The sequence below is a fragment of the Pteropus alecto genome, unplaced genomic scaffold (assembly GCF_000325575.1).
Source record: "Pteropus alecto unplaced genomic scaffold, ASM32557v1 scaffold3, whole genome shotgun sequence".
Taxonomy (NCBI): Eukaryota; Metazoa; Chordata; class Mammalia; order Chiroptera; family Pteropodidae; genus Pteropus; species Pteropus alecto.
Genome location: NW_006442484.1, coordinates 6,382,085 through 6,393,509, shown reverse-complemented (window position 1 = coordinate 6,393,509; position 11,425 = coordinate 6,382,085). Strand labels below are relative to the sequence as shown.

The window sequence follows — 11,425 nt, the reverse complement described above, 5'->3', positions numbered from 1 at the left end:
CTGTTCCGATTGTGTGGGCACCGGAATCGGGCGGAAGGCAGCATTCTCAACAGGTCCCATCATTTAACGCAGAGAAAGACGCGGCTCGGGGACAGCCCCGTGCCTTTCGGCTCGCGTGGCAGCGGCAGCAACCCCCTTGTCAGAGAGAGACAGAGTTTGTAGTTAACAAAGGATAGCAGTCCTTTCTGGAATTTTCCCTTTGCCCTGGATTGCAAATTTCTACTACTGTCTAAATATAAAAATCAAGAGAGGGGAAAAAAAATCTTTTCGAACTTTAAAAGAAGGAAAATGTGCCCGCGTTGAAATGCTGCAAGTGCTTTCGACTCCGCTGTCCTTTTCAGGACTTCAATGAGCCAGGCTGGCTTTTGTGCCTGGAGCTCAGCCTCATTTGCGCAGAGGGGACTGCGAGTAGAGTAGGTCGCAGAGGGGGAAGCCCTGGTATGGGCACGGTGGGGGTGGGCAGGGAGCCTGGGGTGGGGGAGCAGTTGGGTCCCCAGGCTGCAAATGCCCTCCACCCTCCCAGGCAGCAGGGAAGCTGTGCTAGTGCTGCCTAGGGATGAAAAGGGATGAAAAGTTTTGCATAGCTGAGTGCGGAGAAAAGCAGAGACAATCTGGGCTTGGTCTGCGCTTAGAAAGAAACGCATTGCTGTTTTAGCTGTCCGACCCAGTCAGGGGAAGCTCGACATGCAATTAGAGAGCTTGGATTAAAAGGTGCTTTGGGGCCCAGCGTAGAAATGTGATTCTGGAAGGTCGAGGAGGCCTTTTGGTCCCGGTGGCACAAAATGACAGCGGGGGCTGTTATATTTCTGGTCCGTTTCGCGGAGCCAGCTCTTTGACTTATAAATAACAGATTCAGGTCACAGGCAGCTCGTCCAAGACCAGCTTTTAAGGCTGCACACTTTTCCCCATTTCAAAGTCAGATGTCAGTGTTATTAGAGGAGCCAGGCGAGGCCTGAGGAGGGGGATGGAGGGGGCATTGGTAGGAGGTTTGATAAAACCAGCCAGGCCACACAGTTGCCTTGTTTGTTCTTCCTGGAAAAGGAAAAAAAGAAAAAGAAAAAAAGTAGAGATTGGTCAGAGAGAATTGTTGCTGAAATGTAGGATGAGAGAGGAATCATCTCTGTTGGCACGGCCTCTCTTCTTGTTGAGCCGAATTATTGAGAATACTAACAAGCCAGTTCCCCCTTTCCTTGGAGATTTTGAACGTGCCATTAACGGGGAGCCCAGGTCTCATCAAAGGAGTGGACCTCAAGTTTTAAGGCTGAATGTCCTGTCCTTTGGAACTAACTACTTGGAAATGAGGGCTGCACTTTGCAGTCTGCAAAGCACACTTTCCTGTGTCAGAAATTTGAGCAGGGCTCACTTGTTTGCAGTGGAGGTTCCACTGGGGGTTGGATCAGATCATGCTTAGGTAAACACTGGAAAGAGGCTGTAGGTGGCTCGGCTGGATTTTGCAATGCCCTAAGTTAACCAAAAACAACAACAACAACAACAACAACAACAACAAACCCTAACACATTCTACTGAAACAACCCACCCCAAAATCTTCGGTGTGATCCTGGTTCTGTTTTTCAGATTTCACAGATACCCATAACAACTTGTTAAGATCTTGGCCTCCTGACAAGTTCCTCTGTGGAGCTTTGAGGCCTGACAGCCTGTCTCCAGGGAACCCTGGCCTGGGAGAGGTGAGGCAGGATTTTATAGACCTGGATCCTCCAGCTCCGACCTGGTCCATGTTTCTCAATGGGAAACAATTTTCTCTGCCTCTCCCAGGTTACAGTCAGAGGCCCTGGCCCCAAGAATGGTATTTCTGGACAATAACGTCTTCCAGCTGCACAGCGAGTTAGCATTCCAGCATCATGCAGCAGAGAGTGTATTTCCCCCATTGCCTCGTGTTCTCCTTGAATTAACTTGGCCTGCTCTCCCGTTTCTCTGCAGATGGCCTCGCCTCCTCCCGAGTCCGCCTGTACTTTTTCATCTCCAATGAAGGCAACCAGAACCTGTTTGTGGTACAGGCCAGCCTGTGGCTTTACCTGAAGCTGCTGCCCTATGTCCTGGAGAAGGGCAGTCGGCGGAAGGTGCGGGTCAAGGTGTACTACCAGGAGCAGGGCCACGGAGACAGGTGGAATGTGGTTGAGAAGAAGGTGGACCTCAAGCGCAGCGGCTGGCACACCTTCCCGCTCACTGAGGCCATTCAGGCCTTGTTTGAGCGGGGCGAGCGGCGGCTCAACCTGGATGTGCAGTGCGACGGCTGCCAGGAACTGGCTGTGGTGCCTGTGTTCGTGGACCCCGGCGAAGAGTCGCACAGGCCTTTTGTGGTTGTGCAGGCACGGCTAGGTGACAGCAGGCACCGTATTCGCAAGAGAGGCCTGGAGTGTGATGGCCGGACCAACCTCTGTTGCAGGCAACAGTTCTTCATCGACTTCCGCCTCATCGGCTGGAACGACTGGATCATTGCACCCACCGGCTACTATGGGAACTACTGTGAGGGCAGCTGCCCGGCCTACCTGGCGGGGGTCCCCGGCTCAGCCTCCTCCTTCCACACGGCCGTGGTGAACCAGTACCGCATGCGGGGCCTGAATCCTGGCACGGTGAACTCCTGCTGCATCCCCACGAAGCTGAGCACCATGTCCATGCTCTACTTTGACGACGAGTACAACATTGTCAAGCGGGACGTGCCCAACATGATTGTGGAAGAGTGTGGCTGTGCCTGATGCAGCAAGGCTGTGGAAGTGGGGCGCCAGGACAGTCTCGGATGGGCTTCTTGCAGCCCCTGTGGGAAGGGGGTGCGTGGCGGGCTGAGTATGGCTGTTAAGTTGGGCTGCCTAGAAGGTGCCAGGGTGAGGCCCGAAATATTTTTCTACTACTTCATCCAGCAATCAGTCAAAAGCAGAGCAAGAACCCTCAACTGACATGAAATACTTTAAAATGCACACGTAGACACGCACAGCCAGACGCATCCTGCCACCCACACAGCAGCCTCCAGGATACCAGCAAATGGATGCGGTGACAAATGGCAGCTTAGCTACAAATGCCTGTCAGTTGGAGAGAATGGGGTGAGCAGCCACCATTCCTACCAGCTGGCCCGGCCACTCTGAATCGCGCCTTCCGAGCACACATAAAAGCACAAAGACAGAGACACACACGCACACAGAGGAGAGGAGAGCTCAAGTGAGCAGGGGAGCCACCAAGAAGAAAGCAGATTTGGGGGGTGGGGAGTGTGCAGGCAGGCAGAGGGCTGTGTGGCCCCCTTTGCTTGTGCAAGGCCCGCTGTGCCTTAGCATCTCCTGGCTCAAACGCATCTGCTTCCTTCCCTGCCTGGATCCTTCATGCAGCAGGACCAGGGGAGCTTGTCTTTTTCCTTCCAGTAGAGGGAAGGAGGCCCAGAAAGGACACAACCTGCTGAAGACCAGAGACCATGGAGCAATGGCAGTGACCGTGACTCTTTGTAGTTTGGGTCCCTGGCGTGATTTATATGTGTGTTTGTTTTGGGGGTGGGGAGGGAGGGAGAGGAGAAGGATCTTAATTTGATGCTTTAACTGATCACTAGCAGTTGACAGATCATTCATTCCAGTTGTATAATTGAAGAAGGACTTTTCTACCAGGTATGATCTTTTAAGTTAAAATCTGAATTGTTCTAAATGGGGAAAAAAGTTGCAATCTCTGCCCCGCACTGGGGATATTCCTTTAGGACTGTTTGGGGAGGGTTGGAAATGACCCTTAAGCAAGGGGATTAGACCAGAGAAGGAAATGGTGAGGTGGAGGCATTCTGGAAATGCTGGGTGTGGGGGTTGCCTCCTCAGCAGGGGGTGAGGGAAGGGAGCAGTTTAGCCGGTCTTGGAGAGATGGGAAAGGCTTTCAGTTGCTTTGCAGAAGTTGCCAGTGTAGGCCCCAGCCACCAGAGCTGGCCATGGACATGGCCCCCGCCAGCTCACCTGCCTGCCAGCCCCTCTTAGCACTTGCAGACCTGCCTGAATGCACATGATATAGCACTTGCTCATCTGCGTGTGTCCAGAAGTGGCCCTTGGCAGAGCACTGAACTCGCTCACCCCTAAATGTCCAAGTGCCGCGTGAACTATGCAATTTAAAGGGTTGACCCATACTAGACAAAACTGGACTCGTACGACTCTTTTTATATTTTTTATACTTGAAATGAAATCCTTTGCTTCTTTTTTAAGCGAATGATTGCTTTTAATGTTTGCACTGATTTAGTTGCATGATTAGTCAGAAACTGCCATTTGAAAAAAGAAGTTATTTTTATAGCAGCAAAAAAAAAAAATACAGTTAAATGTATTATACATAATTTTGGAACCAAAGAGGCCAACAGATCAGTTTTAATTTTTATTAGATGGTGGGGCCATCTTATATGAGGTAGATGTTCTGAACAATCCCTTGAGTGGCCTGCCAACGTTTCAGGGTATAAATGGATTTTGTTTATTCAGTTTGACGTGTCTTTTCTATCCTCACACACCCAGAAGGTAGAGTAAAAATGATTATGGTAGAATGCAGGTGTGTATCCTTAAATCTCCATCTTTATGTTTATTTAATAAAGCTCCCCTTAGGTTCTGTTTCATAATAATTTAAAACCAAACAATTTTCCCATAGACTTGCTGTTAAAGTATTTTACATTTGTGTACAGTTTAAGAAAATAAAAGATTGAGTGCCACCGGCTTTCTGCCTTGTGTGATGTCTGGCGGGTGGGGTCTGGGCTGGAGATGGCGGCTGGGAGGAAGGTGAGTCCAGGTAGCCAGCTTTCATGCCAGTTGCCTCCGTGGCCCGCTCCCGGCACTCTCTGAGTCCTCGCTACCAGCATGATGTCAGTCAGAGAGTCTAGGAAAAATGGCAGAAGATCAAAATGAAGGACAATTAGCAAATTCATGAATTACACATTTGTTTACCCTTCTAGTCTCAAGACTAATTATGTTTCACTATGGCTGCATCTATTACCATTCGAAAGTACCAGTTAAGCCCCTATCCCTGGAAGGAAATGTAAGACCTGGGAGGCTGCAGCCCATCTGACCTCCATGCCTACCTCCATTTACCTGTAGAGATGACTGGCTAATACCTTGAGGTAGAAGGATAAACAAGGCCAGAGTATGCCAATTGTTCTTTCCTGTGGGGGTTGTAACTGGTGGTAGCTGGTGGTGGGGGGGAGGTTGGCAGTAAAGACTGTGCAACCGCAACTGCAGGTACGACTTGAGATACCCATGATGCATTGTTATCATGCAGCCTTGTATCGTGCTTTTCTGGGAAATGGTTTCATCTTCATTTTTCAGAGTTTGGAATCTGAGGCTCAGAAAGGTTCAGAGCTTGCCTGAGGTCACACAGTCAGGATAGGCACTCTGGGCATTTGAGACCAGGTGTCACGGTTGGTCTCCCCGTGTCCCTGGGAGGATGGCAGCACTAAGGCCTTGCCTTCATCAGAGGCCCTGCAGGGCTGGTGGGGCTGCTTGGTTTTAGGATCACATGTAGTCTTCCCAGAAAATCTCAGGACATTTGAGCAGTTGGACCCCTGGGATTATCTAACCTCATTAAGGTAAAAATGGGGAAATTGAGGGAGGCAGTGGGCAGCTGGAAGGGCATATCTTAGTTCACACAGCCAGCTGGTGGCAGGAGGCAGGCTCTGGCCTCTTGTTTTTTCCCATTTGCCTACTCAGTTAACTGCTCTGCCCGGGTTTCATCCTGAGGTGTGGATTTATCAATCTGCAAAGTCTTGAGACAATATAAAAATTAATGGGTGAAAGAAGAAAATTTCGTTTAGAGAGGCCTGGCCTGGGCATTTTGGAGTGCAAGTCAAGATCCAGCTGTCCCTCTACTCTGTGATGGGCTAGGCCCAGCTGCTGGTTGCTCCAGGTCCGCAGCCCAGCCCCTGCCCTGCCCTGCCCCGGCCCAGGAATTTTTGCAGGCAGCCTCCGGAAGGGGCAGTGCAAGAGTCACCAGGGGTGCATCTGCTGTTTGGCTATTAAGCACCTCTGAGGGCCCTCCTGGGCTGAGCTTTACAGGATGGCCCATGGGTCCCGCCTCAGCCCCAGGAAGGGCCTGGGATTCTGAGGTCACAAGGCCAGTGGGCCGGCAGATGTGGTCCCTGCTTGGCCCTCTGCCGCCCTATGCTGGCATGTGTCCCTGTGGGGCCTGGTGGATGACAATTACTATTCCTGAAAGATGCAGTGAGGACAGGCATGCATTCCCTGTCCCAGGGCTGGGTGTTCTCCTCCAGTAAGGTCATGAGCTTTCTGTGCTTCTGTGGTCATTGCCTTCCCTGTGCCTTCTTTCTCACTCAATCCTCAGTTCTTTCCTTCTGATTGCTCTTTTCCATTCTTTCTCCTTATTTTCCCAGTGGGCCTGGCTTGAGGGCCCCACCTCTCCCTGGAGATGCTCCTGGAGCCTCCCTGCGGCCTAGGGAACAAGCCTCCCACTGCCTCTCAAGTCCACTACCTCTGACCCGGAGCCCTCCTGTTCTGCTTTAGGGACCATCTCCCCTCCTTCCCTCTGTCCCTTTCAACCATCTTCAGGCCACCAGGCCATTAACCTTCATTGGACCAGTAGGTCAGGCAGGGCCTGCCAAAGACAGAGACTGTGCCCCCCACCTGCCTCAAATGTCTCCATTACCCACCTGCTGTGATTCATGAGATCCCACCGTGCCAGATTCATCCTTGGCTGACCTTCAGACATGCCCTGGGTCCTCAGTGACTCAGTGGGGACAAGTTTGGCTGGGGGAAGAGTGCTGGGGTTAGGGGAGACCATGTACCTCCCCTCTCTTTTCCCTTATTTCCCAGACAGGCAGACTGAGGGCAAGGGCCTGGGGGACGAACTCCGACAGCTCTTGCATGTGGCTGGGCCTCTGATCCACCTAGAACTCAGGCTGGTCCAGCATATGCCCCCTGCAAGGCCCTGTGGGAACTCTTGCTGGGGATCCCCAAGGGGCCTGGCAGGCCATCTTGCCTCACACAGCACTGCAGCTGCCTAGACCTCCTTCAGGGGCAGGCATAGGAGGTGAGGGGGAGGGGTGTCCACAGGCTGCTGCCAAGCCACGGACACTGCTCTGGGCTAAAGAAAAGTGCGCCTTTGCAGGCAAAGAAGCAGAAACAAAACACCCTTCGTGTGGGCAGAGGCCCTGGGAGCAACCCCAGCCCAGTTACTAGGCTTTCAATGGGATGTTTTGAGAAAATGACAAATTACCTGTGAGCTTTGCAAAAGAAGCTAGGCCTGCTATATGTAAGGTATGGAGCGTGAGGGGGGTGGGTGTGGCAGGCTCTGGGTGTGCTTGGCTGTGAGGTGGCGGGGATGGCTGTGTGTGGGAGCGGAGGGGGAATTGTGGGTGAGGTTGAGTGATTTGCTGTTTTGTGACTAGGTATAACTGTATGCTGAGCCATGGGGCATGCGAAACTGACTGTGGCTGTGTGATTGGCTATGAGTTTGGGATGTGTGGTTGGCTGTCTCTGAGGTTGTGTGGGTGAGTGTATGTGTGGGTGAGTGTGAGACCATGTGGGGTTCGAGACCGTGTAATTGTGGGGTGTGTCTGCATGATTGGTTGTGTGTACTGCTTGCCATTTTCATCTTTTTCCTCATCAAGAGGTGATGCACCTGGCTGTTTAGGGACTTCGTGATTGGGGTAGTCATATTTTTAAATCTGGGTTGTTGCTGGCAAAGCTCCTATAGTTAGAGTCTATGATTGCCCTCAAGCTGGGCAGGTGCTGGGGTGCTGGGCTAGGGGCGGGCGCAGGCACCATCTCTGAGGCCTGTGTGGTTGCTCTCAGTGTGGTTTCACAGCTCTTACTGCCCTACCCTAGCCACTCAATGCCAGGGGTCGCCACGGTGCCCCTGCAGCCCCAAGGCCAGAGCACTTTAAAAGTGGAACGGTAGCATCTGGTCAGTCATTCAGTCTTAACAAACATTTTCATGTTCTGGAAGATCATGTATCATCTCAGTTTAGTCCTCAAAACAGCTTGGGGTTAGAGGGGGAAGGAGTATCATGATCCTCATTTAACAGGTGAGAAAATGAAGGCTGAGAAAGCCAAGCACTGAAGATGGCACAGCTCATAAGTAGCAAAGCGGGGATTTGCCCCCAGGAGTTGTTTCCAAAGTCACCAGGCTGCTTAGGAGGAGGGGTAAGGGTCAACCTGGCCGTTCTGGGCCTCCCTGGAAGAGAGGGGAGGCTGGGGCTCAAGGTCTTCCTGGCTTTTAGTTGGGAGGGGACTGCCCCCTCCCTTCCACCCATGATTTGAGCCTGGCATATCAATGGCATCTGTACATTGAGCTGTTCTTCTCTCTGGCTATGGAGACAGCTATCCATGCACCATCCCCACTCCCTCTGTGGCCTGGTGGGTGAGATAGCTGCTGGGTCCAATTCTGGGAAAACGGACTATGGGTTGAGCAAAGCAGGGTGGGGGCAGGAAGCCAGAGGCCTTGCCTTTGGGTCCTGTAGTGGTGGAGGAGGCAGCCTGGGCAATCTCATTGAGCCCAGGCACTGGAAGCACAGGCTCAGGGCCGGCCTGCTTGGTTCTGCGATCGCAGCCTGGCCTAACCTCTCGGTGTCCTCATCTATAAAGTGGCCCAGAGGCTCAGGGGGTTGTTGTGAGCACTGAGATGCTTCGAACGGTGCCAATTTCTATGTGGTTTTGCTGTTGCTGTTTTCCAGCATGTTCCTCTGTGTTAGGAATGGTGCTGGGTGTCTAGGCAGGGGTGCCTCCCCGCCTCTGAGTGGCCTGCTCTAGAACCCCTCTTCTGTTCTCAGTTGTTTATTCAGTGACTATTCAGAAGCTGTGATGATGCCGCTGTTAGCTAACATTTGTTGAGAACTTACTGCCATCAGATTGAATGTTTCACAGCGCCATGTGGTTAATCTTTACAACCTCCCCTCTAGGCAGGTGAGGTGTGCCCATTTTACTGATGAGGAAGTTGAGGCTCAAGGAAGTAGAACCTTGCTGGAGGCCTCATAGCTATTTGAGGGGAGGAGTCATGCCTGTGGCCTTCCAGTTTCTGCCTCCATTCCTTTCAAAGTTCTCAAGAGAATCTTGGGGCCTTGAGCCCCAGGGGACTGGGAACAATGGAGGAGAAAGTAGGAGGGAGAGTTGTGGTAAGCTAGAGGGGACCTGGAGGCTGCTGAGGGGCTGTTGCTGAGTGCCTCTCAGAGAGGCCCTTCAGAAGTCCCTTAGTTGTTCCCCAGCCTGCCTCCTACCCCCCATCCTGTCCCCATAGGGGGTGCCTGAGGGTCCATCTTCAGGGTGCATACTCCCTGCAGGTCACACCTGGTAAGAATGGCCACTTCATAAGTAGGAATGGGACCTATCTGAGGTCACTGCAGACTCCCGAAGAATCTGATGGGGGCAAGGAGTCACTGAGGTGCTGAGAAAATGCACAATGACTGTGTTTGCAAGTGGGATTTTAAGGATGGATTCTTAGACCCCTCATGGAGACAGAGCGGGGAGGGGCAGGGAAGAAACGGGGACAGAGAGAGAGAACTGCAGAAGGAGTTTTCACCACCCGCTCCCAGCCCAATGACAGGGAGCTTCTAATGCCCTCTCCATCCTGTAAGGAAGGGGCTTCAGGGTAGGGACAGCACAGGTCTTCAGTCTTCTGAGGAGGTGGGTACGTTCACTAGATCCTGGTGGTGGGATGCAGAAGCAAATGGGAGGTGCTGGAGGGAGGGTGGACCTGGTCAGCTCATGTGGCTTTTTGCAGTGGACATTCCTGGCTGCTAGTGGACATTCCTCCTGCTCCAGGCAGGCTCCTTTCTGCCTTCTCACCTTTTCCACTAGCCCTTCCAGCTGATTTCTACTCCTTGTGCCTTTCCCCCACAGACACTATCAGATCTGTGTCTGTCCAGTCCCAGGGATGCAGGTGAGAAGCTGTGGTTCCTGAGTGCTAGTTCGAGCCCTTGTCTGGAATGAGAGGTGTGGGGGCTGGGTTTGCTGTGCTCACTCCCCTCTTCATTACTTCAGGGCCTTTGGATCAGACCCTAGAGTCCCCAGGTGGGGAAAGGAGGAGACCAAGACCTTTCATGGCCCTGGGAAAACTCTAGCACGTATTTGTGCATACCTGCGTGTGAATCTCATCCACAACTCCGCCCCCACCCCAGAGCTCCAGGACTTTTGGACAGAACTCTGGCCTTCTTGAGCCCACAGCCTGGTTTGTAGGCCAATGGGGAACACTCTCATTTACTCAGTGGGGGTACAGCCCCAGGCCTCAGAGGACAATCCGAGGGTTGTTAGGCTCTATGCTGGGGTTTAGGGCATTATCTCACTCCTCACAGGAACCCTGTAAGGGAGGTAAGTCACTGCTATTATCCCTATTCACACATGGGGCTCCCAGGGCGCTGCCTGTCATTCCCAGGGCCACTGAGCTCCTACGGCAGATGAGTTCTCCATACTAGTTCTGGGACAGCTTCCTAAATTCCTGGCTGTGGGAGAGGCTCAGAGGATCACCCAGGCTCCTTTGAGGCCTTGTCCTTCCCAAGAAGGTGTTCGGTGACCCTCTCAACCCAAACAGCACAAATGCATTTGGGTGCTTTACTCCTGGAAGGTGTGATGTGTCAGCTCTGGTTTGTAAGTCCCGCATTGGGTGGATGGCTGGAGATAGTGCTGCTTAGGCCCTGCCAGAGGGCTGAAGGCTGTCCCCTTCACCTATTTGATGGTGGCAGCCACGGGCCAGCACTCCAGTCGGAGGATCACAGAGGAACTTTTTCCAAAACTTGCCCATGACATTCTCTCACCCCTCCTGGGTAATGCTTTAAGCAAAACTTGGAGGACCCTGCCACTCCCGTGTATAAAATCCTTCCAGGGCTCCATGGCCTCAGGAAGAAGTCTATGGCTAAGGGCCCACCAGGGCCCCGGGCTCATGGCTCACCTCCTCCTGCCCTCACTGCTCAAGCTACAGTTCCCATCTACAGTTCACCACCTTCACCTCTGTGCCTCCCAAATGCCCATCCTTACGAGGAACACTCCTTCTCCCCTCTTTACTAGATAGCTGTGACTCCCCCTCAGAGCCCTGGATTCGGAGCCCTGACTCAAGGCTCATGGATCTCCTCTCCCAGTCTCACCTGCACGCTTGGCCCCTAGAGGCTGCAAGCCTGGCCTTTAGGAGAGCGGGGTCCACTGTTCTGACGCTGGGACAGAATTAGTGCTGAATACCCATTGTTAAATGAGTGAAGAAACATCAGTCTCAGAAGTCTGACCCCACCCACCCATTTCCCTGCTGGAGCAACTGAGACCAAGGGGACCAGAAGGACCCAGGCTGAGGCCCAGCCCAGACTAAGAGCAGAAACTAGTGCTCCTGGCTGGGTTGGTACTCCTGACCACGCCTGTGTTATTTTTTTCTCCCTTTTAAGAGCACTTCATGCCCCACAGGTGATTCATGCAATAGCATTTTCAAAAGCCTGTAATTTGCTCCGAGTGTTCAGGCTTCATGGTGAAGCGAAGCCTCATAT

The 11,425-nt window shown here is 52.5% G+C and overlaps 1 protein-coding gene across 1 annotated transcript in view; it reads left to right on the top strand.

Annotated features, from left to right (window-relative positions):
• Positions 1-4,671, top strand: part of INHBB (inhibin subunit beta B) — a 5,514-nt gene extending 843 nt beyond the window's left edge. The window contains exon 2 of the mRNA XM_006920996.2: positions 1,939-4,671. Coding sequence (XP_006921058.1) covers positions 1,939-2,714 — 776 coding nt within the window. The 3' untranslated portion in view covers positions 2,715-4,671. The remainder of the gene's footprint in view (positions 1-1,938) is intronic.
• Positions 4,672-11,425: the final 6,754 nt, after the last annotated feature.